At 41.4% G+C, this 25,838-nt stretch overlaps 1 protein-coding gene across 5 annotated transcripts in view; it reads left to right on the forward strand.

Annotated features, from left to right (window-relative positions):
* Positions 1 to 25,838, forward strand: part of grik5 (glutamate receptor, ionotropic, kainate 5) — a 98,595-nt gene that overhangs the window by 58,577 nt on the left and 14,180 nt on the right. For all 5 annotated transcript variants that reach the window (XM_087848276.1, XM_087848278.1, XM_087848279.1 and 2 more), the window contains exons 6-16: positions 275 to 440; positions 7,063 to 7,241; positions 7,985 to 8,038; positions 8,833 to 8,991; positions 9,382 to 9,534; positions 12,818 to 12,922; positions 15,530 to 15,637; positions 19,610 to 19,813; positions 20,776 to 20,889; positions 21,451 to 21,560; positions 21,793 to 21,966. In XM_087848276.1, the coding sequence (XP_087704402.1) occupies positions 275 to 440; positions 7,063 to 7,241; positions 7,985 to 8,038; positions 8,833 to 8,991; positions 9,382 to 9,534; positions 12,818 to 12,922; positions 15,530 to 15,637; positions 19,610 to 19,813; positions 20,776 to 20,889; positions 21,451 to 21,560; positions 21,793 to 21,966 (1,526 nt within the window). The remainder of the gene's footprint in view (positions 1 to 274; positions 441 to 7,062; positions 7,242 to 7,984; positions 8,039 to 8,832; positions 8,992 to 9,381; positions 9,535 to 12,817; positions 12,923 to 15,529; positions 15,638 to 19,609; positions 19,814 to 20,775; positions 20,890 to 21,450; positions 21,561 to 21,792; positions 21,967 to 25,838) is intronic.

The following is a 25,838-nucleotide window of genomic DNA, read 5'->3' on the forward strand; positions in this document are numbered from 1 at the left end:
TCCTGTTTGCTACCATTGCTGCTCATGTAGGTCTGATGAATGTTGACTTGCTTGTTCTGTTTCTTCTGATATAATTAAGCTTCACCCACTACTTCGTGCTGCTTTCTTACTTCTTTTTATTAAATGCATGTTTTGGCGTAGGTCCCTCTGTTTTCTGCCCTTCCCACCTTTCTCATCTCCATTCTCAGCCTCTAGCTACTCTAATGAATCATCCTTAATCACCACAGATCTGCGTTTTCTTGCCTTTCTTATTAGTTTCCTCTCCTCTCATCAGATTCCTCATGTAAAAATTGGACCCGAGGAAACTCCTCGCCTGCCGTACCTGCGCTTTGCGTCTGTTACTCTGTACCCTAGCAACGAGGACCTGAGCCTGGCCATTGGAGCCATCTTGCGCTCATTCAGCTACCCCTCAGCCAGCCTGGTCTGCGCCAAGGCTGAGTGTAAGTACATGCTGCGTGTTGTATAGTTAAACAGTTTATTATGTGTGACTGCGTGGCTGTGTTTGTATTTAGGTGGGTGTAAATGCATCGGCTGTGTCGCTGCGTGCCCGATTACCTCACGTACTGTATGTGTATGTTTGTGTGTATGTGCAAATTGCTCTGTGGGAGTGTTGGCAGATTCACTGTTACACTGTTTGGGCGGATATGACTGTTTGGCGCTGCTGGACATTCATTTTTGACAGTCTGGTCATGAAGTTCTGTCTGTTGTCAGAGTTCAGAACATGGCTCATGCTGCAGCCCTTCCAATTATTACTCATGCTCTTGCACACTGTCTCTTATCCACCTCAGAGGGTTGTTAGGCCAAACCAGTGTAATAAATATTCTTGTTTAAAATGCTTTCCAGTATTGGAGGAACTTAGGGGACATTTGATTTAACTTTGCCCGGCACTCAGAGAGCTTTAACATCACAGGGGATTCAGGGCTTAGCCACTCGCCCTATTTATTTTCATTTTGAAAGAGTGTGTTATTGATTTATAATGCACTCCCCAAACCAGAGCCTAAGGAATTAAAGCGCTTGGCAGGATGATGACTAGTATTAATAATAGTATTGTAGTATTCAAACACTTTGTGATACAAACACTTTTTTTTTAAATAGTAGAGGTGTAATGGTTTAAAAAAAATAACAAAAGAAACCCCCGCGGTCTCTTGCTTTTCTGTTTTCCCTTTTTCTGATAACCTTCCCGTTGCTGTAGACATAAAAAGTTAAGTGCAGCAGCTCAGTGCAAGAATGTAAACGCAGACAAAACAGAAGGATTATGTGACAGAGACACCTCGGGAGGAATAAGTGACAGCTGTAGCAGAGAAGAGGAGGAATCGCTTCATCATTATAGTAAACTGAAGGAAGAGTATGGCATGTTAGCCAAGCTTTGTGTTGTTTTCTTGTTGGTATAAACACCATGTTTGTAAATATATGATGAGTAATAGTGGTTGAGAAAAGGCTCACGTGTCCTGTTCTTATGTTGTTTGTGCTAGTTAGCCGTGTGGAGGTTCTGTGGCAGTCTGGTAAAAGCCTAAATGTTTAAAGATCATAAGAACATAAACTCAGTCTAATACTCAGAATAGGTTTTGTTAATATATACCTCATACATACATGATAAAATGTCCTCCTCCTGGATATGAGCTGTATACTATAAACTTAGCAGGCACTTTATTAACTACACCTGTTAAACGATTGTTAATGTAATTATCTATTCAGCCAATCACATGGGAGCACCTCAGTGCATTTAGACATGTAAAGATGGTCAAGATGTCCTGCTGAAGATCAAACCGAGCATCAGAATCTACTTGAGTCTTCTTACACAGTCATCTCCAGCGTTTAGAGAGAATGATCTGAAAAAAGAGAGAATATCCAGTGAACAGCAGTTCTGGGCGAAGATGCCTGTTGATGTCAGAGGTCACTGAGAGGAAGGTGTGCAGAAGAGCATCTCTGAAAGACATGAAACACTGAAGCTCCAGCAGCAGAAGACCACATTGGATGTCACTCCTATCAGGTAAGAACAGGAAACTTTGCATGGGCTCACCACAACTGGAAAACAGAAGAATGGACAAACTGGTTTCTTCAGCATGACTGCACTCAAATGGCCTCCACAGTCATCAGACATCAGTCCGATAGAGCACCTACTGGCATGTAGTGGAACGAGAGATTCACATCATGGATGTGCAGCTGACAAATCAGCAGCAACTGTGTGATGCTATGATGTTAATATGGATAAAAATCTCTGAGAAATGTTTCCAGCACCTTGTTGAATCTGTGCCATGAAGAATGAAGGCAGTTCTGAAGGCAAACGGGAGCCCAACTTGATACAATTCAATGAGCTCTTTGTCCAGTTTCTAATCTCATTTATTACAGCACAATGATCAGGTTATAAATTATGGGTCACAAAGGAGGGTGATTCAGAAAATGCTTTGGGGCGGGCTTACATTGTCAAGTCACTACTGCACGAGAGATCCACGCCCTGCTTGTCATGTCTGCTTCCAAAACACCAAGATGGTGACAGCAGAAATACTCGAGACTTCACTGACAGGGTGGTTGCCATCACTATGTCTTTGTCCTTCTTTTATACGCAGTCTATGGATATGATGCAAAAATGTGGCTCAGAGATCAGTGTATAAATTGAATCATTCCACCCCTATTAAATACATGACAGAATACGCCTATGCTCTCTGCAAATCCTCATTTTTCCACCAAACTTTTTGTCCAATTCTCTGCAAAAACGAGTTGGTATAATTTGTTTTGCAGCTTTTGACTCCTCACACCAGCCACGCAAAACCGTCCAAGAACAGAAGGGCACTTACATAAAGAATTAGTGGGACCACTGAAGTCTGAACACATCCCTTGGCAGTGTTAAAAGGGTAGTTTTGACAAACAAAAAGCTCTGACATTATGAAAAATTGATTCAATCACTGAGATGCTTTCATTATCTTTCCAGCAGTTAGCCAGCAGTCCCCTGGTTTCCTGAAAGTAAGCTGAATTCCTTGTGGACTTGTCATTTCATTGAACCAAGAGAGCTTTGAAATGGCATCAGACACCTTTTTCAGTTTTGATCATCTGTTGAATGGGTAGATAAGAGCCTTGTCTTTTACCGGGCTTTTTCTCTCATAATAATTAGAGACGGCAGATCGCCTGATAGTTACCGTGTGGGTCAAAATGCACAGCTTTTAGTGGTGGAGAAACTGAGGAGTGCATTTTTGTGTAATATATTTGGCTTGAAGGTGATCTTTACAAGGTTATCGCACTCACAGACTCTGACCCACTTGGCTGCGCTATCTATCGCCGTGGAGCTGGTTGCCATGGCTGCCGAATAGGTGCTAACTGCCACTCAACAGGCTTGTTCCACACTCTGAACAACTGTGTGGGTGTGTATGTGGCACTGTTTGTATGTGTTTGATGTCATTTTTCTGAGTGTTTGGTTCACTTTGTCTGTACATGTGCGGCGGCTCTGCTGTGGCGCTGCAGAGGTTAAACATCAGACAATGTTTACCGCTCAGCCCACTTGTTTTATTCATCATGTTTACACCAGTGTAAAGTGAATTCTGTCTTTTATTTTTTATTTATTTATTTGGCAGCAAAGTAAGTAAAGCGCAAAGTCACACATTTTGCTTACACCCACCATAGATGTAGATCCTAATTAAGGCGTGTATTTAGAATCGGGTCAGTTTTGCAACAGCGTCCTAATGGCTTTAATCTAATTTATCCGTCTTTTAGCCAGATATTCTGTTAAATGAGTCAGAGATTTTTGGGTCATTTCCGATGAATCCTTCTCTCGCTGTGCCTGGGTCAGTACTTGCTATCTGAGCCTAATTCCATTATGCAGTTTTCATGAGATGGATGAGGTTAAGGACAGCGAGAGGGAGAGACTGAGCACAAGGAGCAGGAGGAGACGGTGGCAGTGTTGGAGCAAGATGGATAAAGACAGAGAGAAGTAACTAGAGCACAGGGCTAAGACAGGAGAGATAGAGAGGTTAGAGCTTCTCTGCGCGAGAGAATATGTGAACGAGGGAAAGTGAGAGAGGGGAGTAGAGGAAGCTGTAAAGTGCATTGATTTTTTTTTCTTCTTCCCCCTCCTTCCTCAAACTAATTAAAGTTTTGGCCTGGTTCAGTGATTACCCCACTGCTTACAGAGGCTTTCTCCTGCTGAAGGGCTCTGTGTGCTACCTCTTCCCTCCTCTGCTCCTTTCTCTTCCCTTCCCTTTGTCCCACAGATGCCTGCCCCACCATTTATTTACATAGCTATGGGTTCTTTACTATGGAATTACAATTAGGAGGCATCAGAGCTGACTTTCTAGTAAAGGCTTATTCCACCCATGTTGTCAAGTGAGTCTTGACATTGGTTGGACTCATATTCAAGAGGAATTTGCTTGAAGTGTTTTAAGTACTTTATTCCAGTCTTTCAGCTTCTCTTTCTGCCCATCTTCTTTTATTTTTTTTGCCCTAGGTTTTCATGATTATTGCATGTCCAGTTTTGCTATTGGAGTGTAAGATTTTCCATTTTTCGAGCACATGCTGTTGTACTCAAAGTGCATAGTGTACATTACGCAGAGATCCGAAAAGCATTAACTGAAGGATGAGACAACGCAGGCAAAGTGCATTACAAAGCACTCAAAGAGCACATAACTCTGCTGAGGCTGCACGACCTTCTGAATTTATTATTCTATTAATAAAATGTTCGGAAATTTGTCATGTTGATTGGTTGATGGCGTCCATCAATTTTGGAGGATACCTAAAACTTGTCTGGGAATATTAAGGCTTTGTACAAAAATAAATTTCTATTGAGGCAGACTCACAAGAACCAAGTTGTGTGTGTGTGTGTGTGTGTGTGTGTGTGTGTGTGTGTGTGTGTGTGTGTGTGTATGTATGAGTTATGTTATGTCCTCCTGCTGCAGAAACATAGACTGCTCAAATGGCTTTCGGTTTTGCATCCTTTCGATATAGATTTATATACAGATAACTGCATTTCTTTTCTGGTTGCAGTAGTATGATGCATTTAAATGCATCAATCCATTTATGGTCTTTATCAATATTTATCAGTTTTGTTAGAATATTATCGAGGAAAAACATACAGTACTGTGCAGAAGTCTTGAGTCACCCCTCATTACTTAATGTTGCTAGGAAAATGGGAAATAGGTGCAGAGATTTACTCAAACATATGTATTCATATGTTGCTCATATACATCCTCCTGAGAGCCAGCCTATTCATTTATGTCCTCTTTGGGTTGTATCTTTTGACCTATTTGAGCTACCCTACCCCTAAGTCACCTAAAAGTTCAATGGGAAGGTTTGTTTTCCCTCTGTTCTCAGGAGTATATGCATATGTATGTTGCACATATATCTTTGCAAGTACATGATAACGTAAAGTCTGTAAGGCAAAATTGAGTTTGTGCAATTCTAGAGAGCTTAAAGTTAATATTTAGTGTGACTACTTTCAAGCTTATGATTTCTTTCAGTAGTCTTCAGGAATAATTTTCCAGGCTTCTTGGAGGATATGCAAAGTTCTTCTTTGGATGTTGGCTACCTTTTATTCTTCCAAGCTGATCTCACACTGCTTCAGTAATGTTGAGGTGTGGGCTCTGGGGAGGCCAATCCATGACTGATAGTGTGCCATTGTGTGTTTTTCTGTCTGGGTATGGGCAAAAATTCTAATTTGGATTAATCCCTCCACAAGACCTGTTGTCACCGATATTCAGTCCAGTTCCTGAGTAATTTGGCGTACCTCAGCCTTGTTTAACTTTCTTAAGTATGGCTTCTTAACAGCCCCCCGTCCACTGAGGGCATTTCTGACGAGGCTTCAGTGAACAGTAGATGGATCAGTTTCATCTCTCAGGTCTTGGTTGAGATCTTTGATGGATTTTTTAAAATAATTTCTTAACAATATGACTCTCTGGTACTGTTCATCAGCTTGAGATAGTTTTTTAGTCCTCCACTTCCTTTATCTTTCTTGAGGACACACTGCACACCATGCTGACATTAAGAATCAACTTGTTGGTACAAAAATACAATTTTATGCCTGTCAAACTATGTTATCTTTGCCATGTTTCATAGGTTTACCTGACAAATGGGAACGATTTTCTGTGCTGTTGTGTCAGGCTGCCAACAAAGTGCCTAAAGATACAATTTAAGATTAGTTTTTGCTAATCCCAAAAAGTTGAGTCTGTTAATCTGGACATGAGTTAGAAGTCTTTTGAATGGTTTGAATGGTTCATAGGTGTGTGTTAAGTAACAAAAAACATTCACGTGAAAGCTCCCAGATACAAGGACTGGACTGAAAACGAGTGACAAAGCAGCCAATGTCCAAAGAAAAACTTCAAAGGACTTTCAGGAGAACTATTAGCAGATTACAAGATAGTCAAAGCATAAAGAAACGAGGGCTGATTCAAGATTTTTTTTCACAACACCATCAATATAAAATCTAACTACACGTAGTGAAGATAGAGGTGAAAAATAACACAAATCCCCATAACTTGTTAAAATGCATATCTGCATCTTTTATGCACGTCCGGATTGATGGAATAACCTCTGCATAACAATTGTTCCGAACATCCCTGGGTGTAAACAGACGTACCCTGAGCTGACAGATTCATCTGGAGTCATAGATTTATTGGAAAATAAATGCAACCTTTGAGTCACAGTTGAGGTGTCACGAGAGCACGGTGGCACTTATCAGCGTCGAAAACAAATCACTTGTTTTCCGCATAATTCTTCTCCATATTTCTGTAAAATGCCGTATGTCAAGTAGGTTGTTAACTAAGAGGGAAACAAACAAACAAGGCAGAGCTGATAACAAAAATCTTTTTTGTCGGAATTACAATAGATAAAAAAATAAGTCCTAGTGAGAGATATGGTTAATGGGAACACGCGGCAGACTTCATATTAAATGATATTTCATTTCCTGGGGATTTAGACAAACCATCAATCATGCTTCGCAACGAGACACTAATATATGACCATTCCAGGATAAATCAGATTTTCAAATGTCCTGCATTGGTTACGTTTTGAAAAACACAAGTCGTATCTACTGATACAGACACTGATGCGCGCCTCGTCCCTGTTTTCGATCTCCCTCAGGCTTGCTGAGATTGGAGGAACTGGTTCGCCGCTTTCTCATCTCCCGGGAGACCCTGTCAGTCAGGATGCTAGATGACAACCTGGACCCTACGCCGCTGCTGAAGGAGATCCGTGACGACAAAGTGGCCACGATCATCATTGACGCCAACGCTTCCGTCTCCTATCTCATCCTCAAGAAGGTGAGTTCTCAAACGTCAATACGTTCCCCAGAGCCACCTACACATTTTCAGGAGTCGAAGCTACTCTCGCATACAGTGCAAGCAGTATGTCTCAAGGGGGTTCGCGTATATCTCTCTTTTATGTACCCACATGAAGGGCATGCGGAGCTCACCATCTGTAAAATAATAAAACAACTCGCTCGGAGCTCCACAGGCTACACATTTGTTGTTGTTACTGAATTAACATCTATTTTTACCTTCTCTGCCCTCCAGAGCTGCATAGGGAACAATATTTATGCGTGTCTGCCAGCAACGATCACTTACATTCTTATGAAAGTATTTGACAAAAGAACATCTTTTGCTGGGATGTGGTGCAGATGTTACCCAAGCTTGTTCTGATTCATGGTACGGCTTGTAATGCCGATAGCCAGCACAGTGAGTCATGGCTTGAATGTGTATGGGATGTTTTTACTGGGCACATTTGAGCCGCTGTCCGCCCTCAGCGAAATGTCCTAGTGTTAGCCTGATGATGTAAAACTGTGATTAACGTATGCTCTCTCCACCCCCTCCCCACTTTTCTCCCTCACACCCTCTCCCCTTTTGTACCCCGACTGCTTCCTTTCCTCTCTGCCTGTCCAGTAGCTCTCCTCCTTTGCCCCCTCTTTGCCTTTATCAATCCGCCCATATCCTCCATTATTCTACCGTTTCCGCATTCTCCACTTTTTTGATCTTATTTCCTCTCCCTCTCTCTTTTTGTCTCGCAGGCGTCAGAGCTTGGGATGACATCAGCATTTTATAAGTACATCCTCACCACAATGGTAAGAGTACGCAAATTGTTCCCCTTCCCCTCTTCTGTCCTCTCTTCCTTCATTTTTCCTCCTTCCTCTCTCCTGCTTTTCCTCCTCTTTTTGTCCCTTTATGAGCCAGCAAAGGTGTTAACAGGAAGAAAGTACTCAATAGGTGGAAGTACAGAGAGGTGAGGGGAAAAAAAAGAGAGAGGCGATAAAGATGGAAAGAAGAAAGAAGAGCGAAACATTTGAAAAACGAATTACTGTATGAAGATGTGGATGTGCAGAGGAGGATGGTGGGGAGGAAAAAAGAAAATAAAGTGGGGGTCTGGGGTGGAGGTGATGACAGATGTGATGTGCCCTTTTTCTTCTGCCACCCGCCACCTTCCCGAAGCTTGCGGTGTTTTCATCCTTCTCCTTGATATGCTCCCCTCCTTTTCAAGCGTTTGAATAAATGTACCATTTTATGTTGCGCGTCTGATTTTTATTTTTCCACTTTCCTCTCTCTGCCCTCTGTGCGGGATGTGGTCCTGTGCTTTTAGATGTACTTGTATGCATATTACTTTAAAAAAAAGAAAAGAAAACTCTGTTCCATTAACCTCTATTTTCCTTGTATCTCAGTCTCCGCCTTTCTTCTAGCTCTCCATCAGAGATTAGATGGTGTCACTCCCCATAGCCTCTTTTTTTCTTTACCACCCTCTTCTATTGCACAGTATTTTTCTTCTGTGCTAAGATTTGATAGCCTGTCAACATCACCCTGTCACACACCTCAATTTTCTATTTTTCCTGCAAACACCCTCCCCACTCCTCCTCTTCCTCTGTAGGACTTCCCCCTGCTGAGACTGGATGACATAGTCGATGAGCAGTCCAACATTGTCGGCTTCTCCATGTTTAACACCACCCATCCCTTCTATTTGGAGTTCATCAGGAGCCTCAATCTGTCTTGGAGGGAGGGCTGTGACCTAACGTACCCCGGCCCTGCGGTCAGTATTTCGAGCCCATGAGTACTCATGCGTGTACGCTATTAGAGCTAATTTTTAATGCTTTGTTTATATGCCACACAACATTAAGCTACTTTATTCCTCACACTGATTCATGGAGCACTTAAACAACTCCAGCTAGTCTTTTGCTTGTATTTAATGGGTATTGATGTATCCATCTTTGTTTCCTCCCCATTGGTTTACTCGAACCTCTACATCTTTTCCCTCCTCTTCTTATTTTCCTGCCTTCTCCCCCCCCCCCCCCCCCCATTCCTTGTTAATCTTTCAATCCTCTCTGCACCTCTAATTCCTGTTAACTCTTTTTTCCCCTTTCTCTCTTCTTGTTTCTATCCATCTCACTTTTCCCCCACCTCCCCTCTCCACCTTCCACAGCTTTCTTCAGCGTTGATGTTTGACGCTGTGCACGTGGTAGTGGGGGCAGTGAGGGAACTGAACCGCAGTCAGGAAATTGGAGTGAAGCCACTCAGCTGCACCTCACCTCAGATCTGGCAACACGGGACCAGTCTTATGAACTATCTGCGCATGGTGAATCTCCATATTTATTATATGTCCAAAGCAGGAAACAAGATGTAACATTTGATATCAGACATCAGTTTAATCTTCTTTTTACATTCACGCTTTTCTTAACAAGCTTGAGTAAACTGTGACTCCTATTTATTAACGCTAGTAAGATTAGTGTTGCTGCAATTAGCATTTATTTTTAGAGCAGGTTAAACTTGAGAAAACACAGAAAATACTGTTTTAAAATTGCTATTCTACAAAGCCTCAGGTGACATCTTCAATTAGAGCTTGAAACAGTTACAGCGCTTGAAGTACTGAGTCGATGGAAATAAACCTACCATAATTTTTATAGTCAGTTAATTATTGGAAAGACTAAATATGAGCTGTTTTCAGCCATAAAAAATTGAGGATTTTCCTTATGTGAAATTAAACTGACTCTTAATGCTTGGGAATGTTGGTTAGCAAAAACGAAATATCATTTTGTGACCATCTGCCGCTCCCATCAGCGCGTTAATGATCCACCCCACTCGCTGCTCACGATGTGGATTTTGATCTCAGACACACACCTGTCACATTTCGTGCCTGTAACTAGGTTACAGTGTTGGACAAATTATTCAAAACCTCCTTTATGATGTTTTCTGCTAGAGCTGAGTTCTCCAGGACTACATTTGGAGAACACACACAGAGGAAAAACAGACTCCCAGGGGAAAAACAACAATAAACAGTTAGTTTGATAAGTATTTGGACAATAACACAATTTTTGTGATTGTGTCTTTGTACACCGCCACAGTGGATTTTAATTCAAACAATTAAAATGTGATTGAAGTATAGACTTTAAGCTTTAATTCACAGGGCTTAACATAAATGTCACATTAATTGTTTAGGAATTACAGACACTGTCATACACAGTTCCCCTTGTTCAGAGGCTTAAAAATAATTGGATCAAATAACACAATTTCAAATTTGAGGATTGCTTTTAATACATGGCTGAAAATCCTTTGACTCCCAGATATCTGGAACCCATGGACATCACCAAATGCTGTGTTTCCTCTCCCGGGATGCTCTGCCATGGTTTATCTGGAGCCACCTACACTTGCTGCTTGTTTGTGGGGCTCCCTGCACTTGGTTTTACCTTCAGTGACTGAAACACTGCTCTGATGACCTGTGATCACGAGATTTGGAGACTTGGCTACTCACAGATATCCCATTTCTTTGCCTTGGAAACTCATGGGATGCTTTTGCAGTTTGCTTCGGGTCATTATCCATTTGCGCAGTGAAGGACCGTTCAATCAGTTTTGCAGCATTAGGCTGAATCTGAGCAGAGAGTGTAGCCCTGTACACTTCAGAATTCATCCTGCTACTTCTATCTGCAGTAACATTATCGACAAACACCAATAATGTGGTTCCCATGGCAGCCATGCATGCTCATGTCGTATGCTTCAGATGATGAGCTGTTTCTCTCTTCAATACTGATGAAACAAGTTCTTCATGTTTCATCAGTCTGAAGAATGGTTTTCAAACCAAACTCTTTCAGATGTTTTCTCTCCAATCTTGCCTTGTTGTTCTTGAGTGTAACCAGTAGTTTGCAGCTTGTTGTAAACCCTCACAAAGGTCTCTCTTGATTCTGTCTTTGATAATGACACGGCTATTTCCTCAAGAGTGTTCTTGATTGGTTTGATGTTGTGAAGTTGCTTTTCTTAACCAAGGAAAAAATATGCTCATCTACTTTATCTGTCTTTCAGGCCTATTATTAATAATGATAATAGTAATAACAACAATAATGACAATAATAGCTATTTTATAGCACTTTTTACCGTTGCAAAGTGTTTCACAGTTTGAATAAAAACCATGAATTAAAGATAAATATGAATGTTGTAGCATACAGACACGTAGTCAAACACTCGGTCTTGCATTCATTTATACAAACACACTTCCATACACAAATTAGATGTAAATTATGGCCAAAGAAAGATGCTTTTTCAGATCACCTCTCTGATTTGCATTGGCATCTCGTTGGACCTCATACTGAGAGTTCAAGAAAACGGATAAAAACTACAATCAACCTCCACTTTTATCTGCTTCACTTGTCAAAGGAACACGGCTCATCTGGCAATGAAAACTGCTCGTCAAGCATCCAGTTACCTTTGGACCTCTGAAAATGTCAAATAAAGGCTGTAATTTCTAAACAGTTAATGTAATGCTTATTTAAACTCCTTGAATTACAGCTGAAAGTCTGCACTTTAGTCACGTATTGAATGTTTGATTTAAAAGCCTCTGTGTTTGTGTAAAGACCCACAATTACAAAATTCTCCAAATATTTGCTACAAAAACTTGGTACTTTGTAGCATATAAAAAAACTGAATGAAAAATCAAATAAATAGACTTATTCAATTTCCAAACATAGGTGTAGTATAACGACACGCCACAGTAGTTTCTACACTGTCAAGATCACATTTTACCATAAAGACACACAAAAGAAACAGACAGATAAAAATGATGACTTCTCCTCTTCATAGTGATTAAAAGCAGAGAAAAGCAAAGATCCTACCACTTGAGAAAGGATTGAATTAGCAGCAAGTGTTCAGAAAAGACTCATAATTATTCATGACTCGTCATTTTGTTTAGTTTTCTTTTAACTGAAATATTGATAAATGAGAAGAGTACAGCTGAAATGTGTATCATCCTCATCTCATGTTGCATGTAACCTCTCTGTTTTGTTGTTCTTTGTCATCTCCCATCTCTGGTCGTCTGTTTCTCTCATCGACGACCTGTTGTCAAGGCAGCTCGAGTCTCATCTCTCACTGCCCCCGCCCCACCGGCCCGACATCTGTCTTTGTTAGTCAACATCATGGTGTGCTCCATCTTCAGCGCTGCGCCATTCATCATAGTTCTCGCTTACTGTGCCAGCACCTGGCTTTTGAAGAGAGGGAGCTGAGCTGTGAGCTGCAGGTCTGAGTCTTATTAGAGAGCTCTTGACCCTCTCTGCTGCTCTGCCTGAGCCTCTCGTCAGTCAGTTTCTCCTAGTTGATCCAAAACTGATCATCCTTGTCTAGTCCAGCCTCAGATGCTTTCTCTGCCTGTCTTAGTCTTTTTCCCTCTCTTTCCTCCTGATCACTGGTGATACTATCTGTCTAACCATGACCGCTAGTGAGAAGAAGTATGTTTGCTTTATGCAGAATGCTGGCTTAGTTTATTTCTCCACATCTTTTCATGTTTTCTGTGTTCTCCACTCTGTTTTTCTTACCTTTCCTTCTCTCCTTCATGCTTCTGTCATACTTCCTCACCTCACTCTCTGTCTACCTGCCAGGTGGAGTACGATGGTTTGACAGGGCGAGTGGAGTTTAACAGCAAAGGTCAGAGGACCAACTACACCCTGCGGATCCTGGAGAAACACAGAGGAGGCCACAAAGAGGTCAGAAGTCACTTGCTATCATGCAGCAGCCAGGTCACATTGCCCTCAGGTTCTGGGTTAGTTACAGGTCACTTGTCTCATTTCAGAAAGCCTGCAGCAGCGTTTAACACCGAGGTCAGCCTCATCACAAACTCCCCTGATAGCAACAATATCTTTACTCTGTGATATACGTTTTATTTGACAGCATTTTACTTTTTAATTGCTGTCAGATGCGGCTCATGTTTGAACAGTGGTTTCAGTTTGAATTAATTCTACATTTCACTGATTACAAATGTGGAGTGTTAAAGCACGGGAGCTTTTTTCCTAAAGATTTGCTCGATTATTTGTTTTCTGATCGAAAAATATAAAACCTCTGTGTCATAAACGACACATTTATTTTCTTTTTATGGTTACAAACAATAGCTTGACATTGGTTTGTAAAAATCAGTGTTTGATATTTGCCTTAAGCTCAGTGCACAGCAGACAGATGCGCAGCTCTGCTCTGGTGTTTGTTTTTGTCTCGTATAGAACTGGATTTGCTTTAGGCTTAGTTTTAATCTGTATTTGATTTGGACTCTGTCCTTAATTGAACTCTGAGCTGGATTGTAGCTTGCAATAAGCTACACTAATGTGATCAATGATGGTTCCTTGAAAATCTTGTGCTCATCTTTTTTCACAGAAATGGATCAGAGGTGTAGGTGTAGTCTAACAATCAGTTAGGTTTGAGTACATTAAAGGCTGGGCCATGAATCAATATCATCTCCCATTCCCTTTCAACAGAAATGTACCTTCACAGTACGGCCATGTTGGACAGAAGTAGAGCCGAAGTTAGCAATTTTAATGAGCAAAGTTTTCACAGTGAAATGCAAATAAAGCACAGCTCATGTGGAGAACTCGGGGGACACTCAATTAAAACAATTAAAACAAAAAGCACACTCTTAACAGAAGTGTCAAAGCTTATCTAACTTGTCTTGTTAAAATGAAGAAAAAATGAATTCTGTGCTCCCTTTCCTACTCTAAACAAACCAAGAGTACAGAATAGTTTTTCTAAACAAAGTGTAGCCTTAACTGTGGTAGAAGGAATATCAATGAGCAGAGAAAACAGGTTCACCATTGGCACGGTCTCCAGGGTGCAGCAACAGATTACAAAACTTCAAAGAGACTAGAATTCATTGACAAGCAGCGTGCACCAAACTACAACCGTCCTCTCGAACAGAGACACGCTCAAAGGGGCGGCACGGTGGCTCTAAATCACAGGAACAAGTGAAGGCACCATTTAGCAGCACACTCTAATCAGCATTTAAAGCCAGAATATGGGAACAAAGTAATTAACGCTAAAAGTGAAAACATATATTTAATGTGCCCCTGCTTTAACTTTTTTTGACTGGCAGTGTGTAGATATAGTTATTGGAAAGCAAGCACTGAGTATTGTGTATGATACACAGCAATGTGTAGCAGGAAAACACTGTGTTTACTTGACAATGAATATAATTGAGCAATAGTGGGGGTGTTTTTTAATTGCTGAATTTGTAAGAATAATAAAAATAACTTTTTAAAGTCTCATGCTTCCAGTTTGATCTCTTGAACTAGTCAAGCACAGGCCACAGTAGATTAGTTTAGGCTAGTTGGACAATGTGCGCTACCAAACTGTTGGCAGGCCCAGCAGCAAATGAGGTGTTCAGGAGCATTTTGGTACATTATTGTGACAATGCAGTCCACATGAGTAAGCTAGAAGGAAAGGTGAGGGCAGGTGGAAATCAGAGTGCATTCCACCTGCATTTACTAAATGAAGTATACACACCACTGCAGCCTCCGACTGAGGGGGAATTACGCTGCAGTTCATTGGCTGGAGGAAACACTTCTTTTTCACCTCTTCTTAATGTCTTCCTGGGCTCTGCACTTGGCCAGCTGTTTTCCATGTTAACACAAAATGCCACCTGCTACATATACTTAGAGGTAGACTTTTACTTAGTTGAGTGTTAACTTGAGGTAATGAACATCTCTGCACAGCGGCACCCACACTCCAGGCAGGCAGCAGTGGTTCAGAGATAAAAAAAACTCCTCTTAAATGTCAGGGCAGGATAAAGAGTGTCACAGGAAAGCTGTGATTCTGTCTGTGGAGTCATTACCTCTTCTTTGACCTATTGAAAGATGTACAGTAATATCTCCTGAAGAAATGCCTCTGCGAGCTGCTGTTCCACCCAGCGCATTGGTTAGGTCATAATCACACACTTATGTACCTAAGTGACTTTACAGTCTCCATAAAATGGAAATATGGGAACAGTATTTATGCAATTTAAAAAAGGTGTGCGTAAGGGAAAAAAAAATTACAGTGGAACTTCTGATCATGAATGCCTTTCATTACCGCCTTTGCCATCTTGTCCCAGCTCATTGCTCTGCTTATAAACAGGAGCTTTTTTTCCCACAGTGGTGCATAGTACTGCGAGTACATATACGGCTCCGTGGGGAACAATTAACTCGCTATGCATATGCAGAATCTAACAGTGCGGAGCCCAAATCCCAAAACATGAAACGTGCAAAAGGTGTTTTTAACAACAAAACAGCTGCTGTATATTATTTATCTAAGAATAACAGCTTATTTTTTGTCACGCTTTTTCTTCATGTTAGATCGGTATCTGGTACTCAAACAACACCCTGGCAATGAACTCCACCAGTCTGGATATTAATGTCTCAGAGACGCTGGCAAACAAGACCCTCACTGTCACCACCATACTGGTAAGGTCACGGCTGCTCTCTGACGCTCCACATTAGTGAGATCGGAGTTGTTTTTTTGTTACTTCGCAGGCTGTGCTGGAGCTCGTGCTGTGTTGTGGTCTGTTTCTGATAATTTTGCTGTCGCCGCTGTAACTGTCATAGAAACTGACAGATCACCGAGGGAGATGTGTAACTAAAAACCAGACTGCTACAGTCCTGGTCTACTGATTATGTCCAAACCCAATAAGCTGTCTCCTTGTAGGGTTTGGACATATGATTGATATCTACAGGTTGGTGTAGAGATGTGAAAGAAACACCCAGACAGATAGATTCAGATTCACTGAATCCTAAAATACTGTTAACATCCTGTGATAGCACACTGTGTTAGCTAATTAGCCTTTTCTAAATCAGTCTGTTGATTGTTGATGATGCGTAACTGTTGAAGCCAAATTTCATAACATCGAACATTACGCCGTTTATGGGGGAAATTAAAAATAAACATGGAAAACATCTGAAGCAGCTCGAGCTTTAGGACAAAAAAAGAAAGGAAAGGGAAAGAAAACAACTTGTTTCTGTTTCTTGGGTTGTGTCAGATATGAAGATGTTTAGCAGTAAAGAAAAAGCCATTTTGCTGTATTCTCCCAAGATGTAGACAAATTCACTGTTGTTTGTGTGTTAGAGGGTTTGGGTTGGTTTAGACACATGATGCAAGCTTTATGAAACAATTGTTGTTGTTTTTTGTTTTTTTTAATGTCAATATATTTGGCGCACTGCTCAGATCTGCAAGAACACTGCCTGCCTTCCCTTGATACCCTGGTTTATCTGCGTCGATCCATTTTGTGGCTAGACAGTGGTTACTGAATGTTTTTTTTCTACCCTTACCTACGTCTGTAGCTATCTTCCACAATCCAATTTATGTCTTTTAAACCAATTTAGTATTGGACTTCCATAACTGTAGGGGACTCACAAGAGGGAGATAAAAATGGTCTAAATTGATTCTGCTCAAGCTGAGATATCTTGACTTTTAGCACTGGGCAAGCTCCAAGAACAACAACTCTAAAATTCCCGAGATGCATCTGTGTATTGTTCTTTTGTGCCATGTCTCTAAAAAAAAGCTTTCTAGCCTTTTCAGTTAGGAAAAACGAACTAATGCACCTTTTGATAAGTAAAATGATTACCATGTTAAATGTTTTCTCTTTTAAGTGCCTTTAATTTGAAATGACTGCCAGAGTTATCTTTGAAGACACAAATTCAGGCTTTTACAAAATTGTCTGTGATTCCCTAATAGAAAAGTGCTGGCATTCCCATATCGCTGGAAAAATGGTTATTTGGCTTGTTGCAAAGAACACAATACCACACGTGACTGTGGAGTAAATATAAAGCCAGTTAGCGCAGAATAGCATAGCGCAAACACTGCAAAGTATTGAGGTTTCTCACATGACATCATGGACACATTACGCCACCATACTGGATGTGAGAAAACTACTGGTTGCTAGGGAAACCTGTATTACCAGACTGGTTGCCTGTACTGTAGTTCCTGTAGGTTTCTGGCTTTTGCTGGATGAAATTGGTTGCAAAGAAGATGGTCCACCAAAAACTTTCTAGCAATTACTTTGTTTCTTAACAGGTTGCCATGGATGCCTGTAGCTTTTCACTTACTTGCTAGTACTGTACTCACCAAGCGGTAGTACAGCTTGATAAAGCGTGACACAAACCAGAAATAGAGATGGCTTGCCTTCAAAGTAAAAAGTTTTGCCTCAGCACTGCAGTTAGCGTGTTTCAAAGGGCACAACTTTTACTCCATTTCCAGCTTGCATCCACTTTTCAGTTTCACTACAGCTTGGAGAGTAGCTGTACTGTGTTTGTAGGACGTCCGTCACTTCCATGCGAACTACAACTGCAACAGAATGCAAGTTGTTTTTTCCCCCATAGCTGGGTTTGGTGATTTGGCAACTTCCAGCAACCACTTGAAAATGAGATGAGATGATGAGATAGCCTTTATTTGTCAGTTGCAGTTGCCCACAACCGAGATGACCTTGCCGACCGTACATACAATACACAAACATCACATTGGGGAGACAGGTCAGGTTAGGTAGCAAGGAAAAAAAAACATCAAAATGTGTAACACAAAAGGATAATACAGGAATGCACAGGTATCAACACACCATAACACAATAAAACACAGACAAGCAACATGGGAGAGTATTCCAGTGTGTACAGCTGATCTGGGACCGCTGCAATCTTCGATTGCGCCTCCAGCTGATCCGGTGTCCACATCGGATGGGAGGTAAGCATAGGAGGAGGCATTGGATTCGGGGGAGGGAGGGTGATAGTGAGGGCGTATCAGTATCAGTGTACATGTTTTGTGCGTGTGCATGTGCATGTGTGTGTATTCCGTGTTCAGCTGAGAGAAAGTGTCACCACGCCCGGTTAAGCGAAGGTCAACAGTGTCCAGTGGACCCAGGTGGCCTTGAATGAGGTACAAAGAGTTCTGACAACAATCCTGTTATCATAGGAAGAATTTGTTGTTCCAGTCAGCTTCAACCTTGGCAGGCCTTCAGCTGGCGCCAGGGGGGCTGCATAAGTGGAGATGGTGAATGTTTGGGTTTAGTGCGAACAACTGCATCCAATTTTTACAGTTGGTCTAATGTCCGTTACTGGTCACCAATTATCTCAATTCCCGTTGTTCTTCTCCAAGATCTTATACATATTGCGTTCAAAACTCAGTCTGAGTACTCACACCCCTGCCAATCGTCGATCATGTCGGCCAGCCTTATGGGATTTTGAACAGCTGTAGCCGCTTCCTGTTCTTTGATAAGCAAGACCAAGCAGGTCCAAGCCAGCTCCAATCAGCCCGAACTCTGTTATTGTGGTTCCAAATTGGTAGATGTCGTTCATTGTCCTCCATCGAGAGTGTCGCCAGACACACGACGCAACCGACCATCGAGTATCCGGCAGCAAACGTCTCCGCAGAACAATCGGGCTCTCCCAAGCCCAGCAGGGTGTCGCTTCCATTATGGGACCAGTTGATCAAATCCATAATTCTTTAGGTTTTAGAGAACAAGACTGAGAAACTCTTTGAAGGTTAGAGTTAGACGAGACTAGACAAACACATAGAAGCAGCAGCAGGGAAGATAAGGGAGGGAGAGGGGGAAAGATGCGTCTGCCTCCTCTGAGAGCCAAAGAGAGTCAGGGAATACTCATTTTCCCTCATCTGGTGGTTGCCATATGGTCTAGGCCCAAGTGACTGTGGGCTTACTCACTTGATCCTTCATTGTCACCATGATTGTCACACCAAAATAGCAGATAAGTTAACATTATGTTGTCAGTGGTCATCTGTCTGCATAAACCTCAATATAACACAAGTAAACTTTGAATGAGTTGTAGGTGGAACTCATTATGAGTTTCATCGTGTTTCCGGCCTTTTGCTTAGCTGTCTTTTATTTTAGTGAACTCAGCTCTGATCCAGGCAGATCAGCTGATCTCAGTGCTGGCCCTCTTTGGCTCTACGGTTCACCTGACACCCTCCTACACATCCAATTGGCTATTCCATTCAGGGCATGCCATTGAAGCTTCTATAGCCTGCAGACCAATCCTCAGCAAATCCACTCTTTCTTTCATGCTATATCTGACATAATCAGCGCTGTATCTTTCTTCTTTGATGCCTGCTTTGTTTTGTGCTAAGGTTCTTGCTGCTGCTCTGCGGGCCTCTGACGTTCCACATATGTGTATGAAGGATGGTGATATCCCACAACAGAGCCATGTCATCAAACATAAAATCCTGCAGATAGAAATATAAATCTCCCTTTGGCTGTAGTGATCCTGACTTAACACTCTAACTTTCTTCTTTTTTTGTGTGTCTTCATGCCAGAAAGCAAATAAGCATATTCCCCCAAACATTCAAGCCATTGCTTTAATTAAGCAAATAATCTCTGATCAAGCAGATATTTATAGTTTTGGACTGAGACCTCGTCATGTGTCCCTCATGTTCAGGAGAACCCATATGTGATGCGTAAAGACAACTACCAAGACTTCCAGGGAAATGACCAGTATGAGGGCTTCTGTGTTGACATGCTGAGGGAACTGGCAGACATCTTGAAATTCTCCTTCAAGATCAAGCTGGTGGATGATGGCCTGTATGGGGCCCCAGAGCCCAACGGCTCTTGGACTGGCATGGTTGGAGAGCTAATCAACAGGGTGAGTACTCTCACTCCCTCTCCAAGTGTTACACACACACACAAACACAGACACATGCACATGCACACTCCATAAACACAGAAACATGCACTAATATTCTAAGCAGTCTCCCTACAAAAGGAGGCGTATAATGAACACAACTATGCATGCACACACTGCCACACCAGACACACACACTCACACTTGCTCTGTAGCCCCAAACCACAACTCTGCTGTAACTTCCCATGTTTCAAATTGCCCTCAGAGGGGAGTAAGACTCTTATCTAGGACAAAAGCTGACTTGATAATTCCCCAAAAGAGAGTGGTAACATTGCCTAAAAATTGTCTGCACCACCGTTCCTCTCTGTAACACCCCCCCCCCCTCCCCCCCTCCCCATTTCTTCCTGTCCAGGCCTAGTGTGCCTCTGATAGACACTCTGGTTGAGGCAGGCTAATGAGAGCCCCTCTCTGCTTAATTACCATAAGGTATACTTCAATTACCAGGCTGTGGTCCCCGTGTGGGGCATGCCACACTGGTGCTCCCCCAGCTCTCCACGCTTCCTCTCTCCCTGCCCTTCCCACTGCCTGATCACTCAGCTCTAATTAGCGGCCCATGTTCATCAATTAGCTTTTAATGGAAGAGATGGAGAGGAGGCAGCACAACCAGAGACCTGCAAGGTTTTATACAGGTGGAAAGACCAGTCACCCAGTGCTTACTCGCAATTAGCCTCATTTTTATGGTGGGTAATGGGTGTGAGACAGAGTGCACTTCTGTATGTTTCTGCAAATGTATTTTCAAGTGCATAGTCAAACTTTTAATTTTTCATCATTCAAATAAACATTTTGAACAAGAAGAGTGCTCTCTATAGTCCATCTATTTTGCACTCCTACCTGACCATTTGTTGTTGTTTTTTTCTTGCCTCTCATTCACTTTCTCTCTCTCTCGCTCTCTTTCCACCAATCTATCTTCACAAATCTTCCAGAAAGCAGACCTGGCCGTGGCAGGTTTCACCATCACATCAGAAAGAGAGAAAGTTATCGACTTTTCTAAGCCGTTCATGACCCTGGGGATCAGCATCTTGTACAGAGTTCAACTGGTGAGGGTGTTATCTAGGCCTGTGCACATACTCGCTACAGATCTTGTGCTGGATTTTATTTCTTTTACCTTCACTGCTTTATTGCCAACTGGGTCATACAGAGAACGACAACTTGCACTTGTTAAAATGAGGCTTAAGGAATCTTATCTTCGAAGCTGATGATTGTATGTCTGCAGTATCCTGCAGGCTGCATCCACTAAGTCCACACTGAAATTTATAGGTATAATTCATATTGCTCAATAAGTCAGTGTGCTGTAACTGGGCAACAGCTTTACATTGCTAATGAGGCTTTGGATCTAAGCCAAGTCTGCTTCAGCACCAAGCATTGTGAAACAGAGTGTTTATGGATTGTAGCATTAGTGTATCAAAGCACTGCAGACTTTAGTATCAAAGTGCAGTGAAGGACACTGCCCTCCTGTGGTGCAAAGGGGACTCTCCCTGACAACTGAGACATTGAGACCTTGTTTTCTAACAGATTGTAGCTTCCTGTATGTCCATTAGTCACCATCTGTCTCTGCTTCTACAGCTTTCTACTTCTCTTTCTTCTCTTCTATGCACCAGGGTCGGAAGCCCGGTTATTTCTCCTTCCTCGATCCCTTCTCTCCAGCCGTCTGGCTCTTCATGTTGCTCGCCTACCTGGCTGTCAGCTGTGTGCTGTTTCTGGCTGCAAGGTCAGTGCATTACATCACACACTGTACTGATTGTCTGCAGTTCACATCAGAGCTCCATCATTTTTTATCTTGTTGAACACAAGTCACCTGTCACATATTGAAATTTCTTACCTTATGCAACCTACCGCAGACAGTTTTGACAAAGGTTGAATGACTGATTGGAGATGACTTGAGTGATGTGACAGAGGTACATTACGTGGTCGCCTTACTTTACCTTTATTTTTCGCATCAGGTTAAGCCCCTACGAGTGGTACAATCCTCACCCATGTCTTCGAGAGCGCAGAGACATGCTGGAAAACCAGTACACTCTGGGAAACAGCTTGTGGTTCCCTGTTGGAGGCTTCATGCAGCAGGGATCAGAAATAATGCCCAGAGCCTTATCCACCAGATGTGTTAGTGGAGTGTGGTAAGTTATAGTATGATTACAATGCATTTGTTTGTCTTTGTCAACCAGTATAAAGTCCACGCCTACTCAGAAATATGTCTTGCATTCACTGTCTCTTCACTCGTAAGTTTGTCCTTCACTGTTTAGAAAGGTGTTTATACTGAGTTGACATTAGTAGGCTGATTACGGATTCCTCCGCTGAAGGGAAAAGTTTCTACAATATAAATTTAAGACGCGGCTGGATGTGGAAGTGAGTAAGGAAGAAGGAGTCAGCTACTTTATTGATTTTCTTTTTTTATAACACAGGCACAGATTATTATTCAAAGCAGCATTCAAAGAGTATTTTTCTTGAGGGGATCTTTGCCTTTTTTATCAGACTTTTGAGAAATTGTGTAAAAGGTACTGCATGATGTTCTAATACATTTTACATGTTGCAAAATGCATGCAATCAATTATATTTGAACAGGATTTGGTTGCGCATAGGTCAGTAGTTTGTGTGGAGAGCAAAACAGGATTTACCTTTCCCATCATTCGATCTAGAAACCATTAGCAATCATAGCTATGATGATGATTTAGCTTTTTAAAACGTATCTGATTTATAAAACACTGACAAGCACCAAAACCTAGAACACTGGCTGCACCAGAAGGCTGCATAAAAATGGGTTGTTACCCACAGAGACTAAGCGAGCAGAATAGCTGATGCTTGCATGGGTTTTTGCTAAACACAAACGTCCACCACAAAACAGTAACTACTGAACAGTAGAAGCAGTGAAGATAATGGTAAATGGTCTGTATTTGTATAGCGCTTTTTACTAGTCCCCACTAGGGACCCCAAAGCGCTTTACACACCCAGTCATCCACCCATTCACACACACATTCACACACTGGTGGGGGCAAGCTACAGTTGTAGCCACAGCTGACCTGGGGCAGACTGACAGAAGCGAGGCTGCCATATCGCGCCATCGGCCCCTCTGGCCAACACCAGTAGGCGGTAGGTGAAGTCCGAGTCGGGGCTCGAAGCGGCAACCTTCCGATTACAAGGCGAACTCCCAACTCTTGAGCCACGATCGATAATAGTAAAATAATAAAATATTAGTAAAGTTCAATATTTAAATCATTTAAAGTTAATTTGTATATCACCAAATCACTACATCAGACATCTCAAGGGGTTTTATACTGTAAGTTAAAATCCATACAGTATTTTGGAGAAGATCACAGTAATCAAATGACTCCCTGTGAGCATGAACTTTGTGATATTGGGAAGGGAACCTTTAGCAGAGTTGGGCTCAGGAAGGCTGCCGCGATGGCTCAGGGTTGAGGGGAAATAGAACACAGGGAGACAGGAAAAAACAAAGACTAGGAGAGACTGCAAACAAAAATTTGAAATGCTGAATACACACGGGAAGTGAAAAGAAATGGAAAATGGAGAAGAAATACTCAGTGCATCATAGAAAGTCCTGCAGCAGTCTGACCCTATTGCACCATAACCAAGGGATGGATCAGGGCGCCCTGATCCAGCCTTAACTATAACCTTTAGCCAAAAGGCAAATTTTAAGTCTAATCTTCAAAGTAGGAATCCAAACTGGGAACTGGTCCCAAAGAGGAGAGGTCTGAAAGCTGAAGGGTTTGCCTCCCATTCTACTTTTAAAAACAAGGAACCACAAGAAAGCCAGCTGTCTGAGAGAGAAGTGCTCTGTTACAATATGAAATTATGTGGTCTTTAAGATATAATGGGGCCTTTTATGATGGGGGATTTTAAATTAATTTCTGAATTAAATAGGGAGCCAATGAACAGAAGGTGGTATTGGAGAAATATGAACTTTTTTCAGATCCCTCTTAGTGCTCATACTGAAGGGGTTTGCATTAACTGGGGATTTTTAGAGATGACAATAATGAATTTATAAGTACATGAATAATTCTTCAGCATCACTTAGACAGGATATTTTAATTTTAGAGATGAGCAGATAAGACCTACATGTTTGTTTAATATGTGCACTGAAGGAAAGAAATGGTGAAAAATGAGTGTTACTGGTTACATCCTGAGTATCTGGTTAGACATGTGTCTAATATTTTTGGGGCTAAGTACAATTTAGATGCAGGAATTAGGAGATCATTCACACCTTTGTGTCTTTAAGACATGCCTATAGTTTAACTAGTTGATTTGTATTATCTGACTTCATCTAAATAGCAATGCAAATGTATGCTGTATCTTCTAATAGTAATGTCTAAGAGAAACATGCTAATAGAATCGGTCCTAGCACATAACCCTGCAGAACTCCATATTTAACCTTGTGCGTGAAGAAGATTAGCCCGAGTTACTGGAGTTGATTCTAACCACTGCACCACAGTACCTATAATAGCAAAGGTGGGCTCAGATCTCTGTAATAAAATGTTGTGGTCAACAGTATAAAATGCTGCACTGACAAGCACAGAGATGAGTCCACTGTCAGAGGCTATAAGAAGATCATTTGTAACTTTCACTAATGCTGATTCTGTGCTGTGATGAGTTCTGAATCTTGACTGACACTCTTCAAATAAACCACTCCTCCGCAGATGATCACTGTTTTACAACTACTCTTTCAAGGATTTTGAAAAGAGGAACGTTGAAGATTGGTCTATAATTATCTAAGACAGGTGGATCAAGTGGTGGCTTTTAAGTAGAGGTTTAATTACTATTACTGTAGTACGTAGCCTATTGATAGAGATAAATTAATCATATTTGGAATTGTAGCTTTAATTAATGGTAAGACCTCTTTGAAAGTCTTGTAAGAATGGAGACTGACAGAGATGTTGATGGTTTAAAGGACGAAATGACTGAAGTTCTTTTAGAAAGATTGTTACAAGAGAAAAAGTCAAAATAAATATCTATAGTATTGGCTACAGTGCTGAAAAGAAGGGTTGGATTTTTCCTGTTTTCTTCAGTCTGTGACAAATAGCTTTACAGAGGGCTTTTTATAGAGCAACAAACTGTGTTTCCATGCAAAGTGAAGATTTTCTAAAGCGTATGTTTGTGGGTTATAGCAGGGAGTCAAGCATCTCTGATTTGTTGGTTTCTTTACAGAGGAGCCACAGTAATCAGGGCCATACACAGTGAGGATATTAACAAGATAATTAAGCTCTGGGAGTAAATTTTGGGTAGCTGTTCTGCATTGTGTTGGTACAAAGCATTAAAGAAGATAACAAAGAAGAAAGCACCTCTTTATATTTTATTACAGCTCTTTCCAAAAGACATGCAGTGCACTGAATTTGTTTTCCAGTGCTCTGTAGTCCATTATTATTTAACGCACTAAGTGTTATTAAGTGTTATTAAAACAAAAGGAGGGTTTTCAGGGGACACTGCTCAACGTTCAGTTTCTATGCTATAAGTCAGGACAAAAGCCAGAGTGTGATTAAAACAGTGAGTGAGCTCATTTACATTTTGAGAGAAGAAAATTTAATCTAATAATAAATGTTGAGGCTGTCATTTTCAGCATCTACATGAATGATCACCCATTATAATTATTGTAACAGAAATGAGAACTGAATGCTATAAAGAGGGCCAAGTGGACGATGGATGACTACAAATAAAACAGTTTTCTTGTATTTTCCAGTTAGGGTGTGCAAGGTTAAGAGTAAAGCTTTTGAATTAATTTTTAGTTGATTGATAACCTAGAGTGACAGATTGCTGCCACTCCTCCTCCTCAGCCTGTGCTTCAAGGAGTCTGATGCTTGATGTGACTTTGGGGCGTTGACTCGTTTAAACCAATAAATTATGCCTTGGTAAGTTTTCTGTGAGGCAAAATAAATCAGTATTTTATCCATTACTAACCATTTTTATAAAGTAAAAACACATGTTAATACTTTATAATCACCAGATAATCAGGTTCCAAACAATACATAAATGAGTTTTTAAG

This window comes from Neolamprologus brichardi, chromosome 11 (assembly GCF_056152115.1).
Source record: "Neolamprologus brichardi isolate AB-2024 chromosome 11, ASM5615211v1, whole genome shotgun sequence".
Taxonomy (NCBI): domain Eukaryota; kingdom Metazoa; phylum Chordata; class Actinopteri; order Cichliformes; family Cichlidae; genus Neolamprologus; species Neolamprologus brichardi.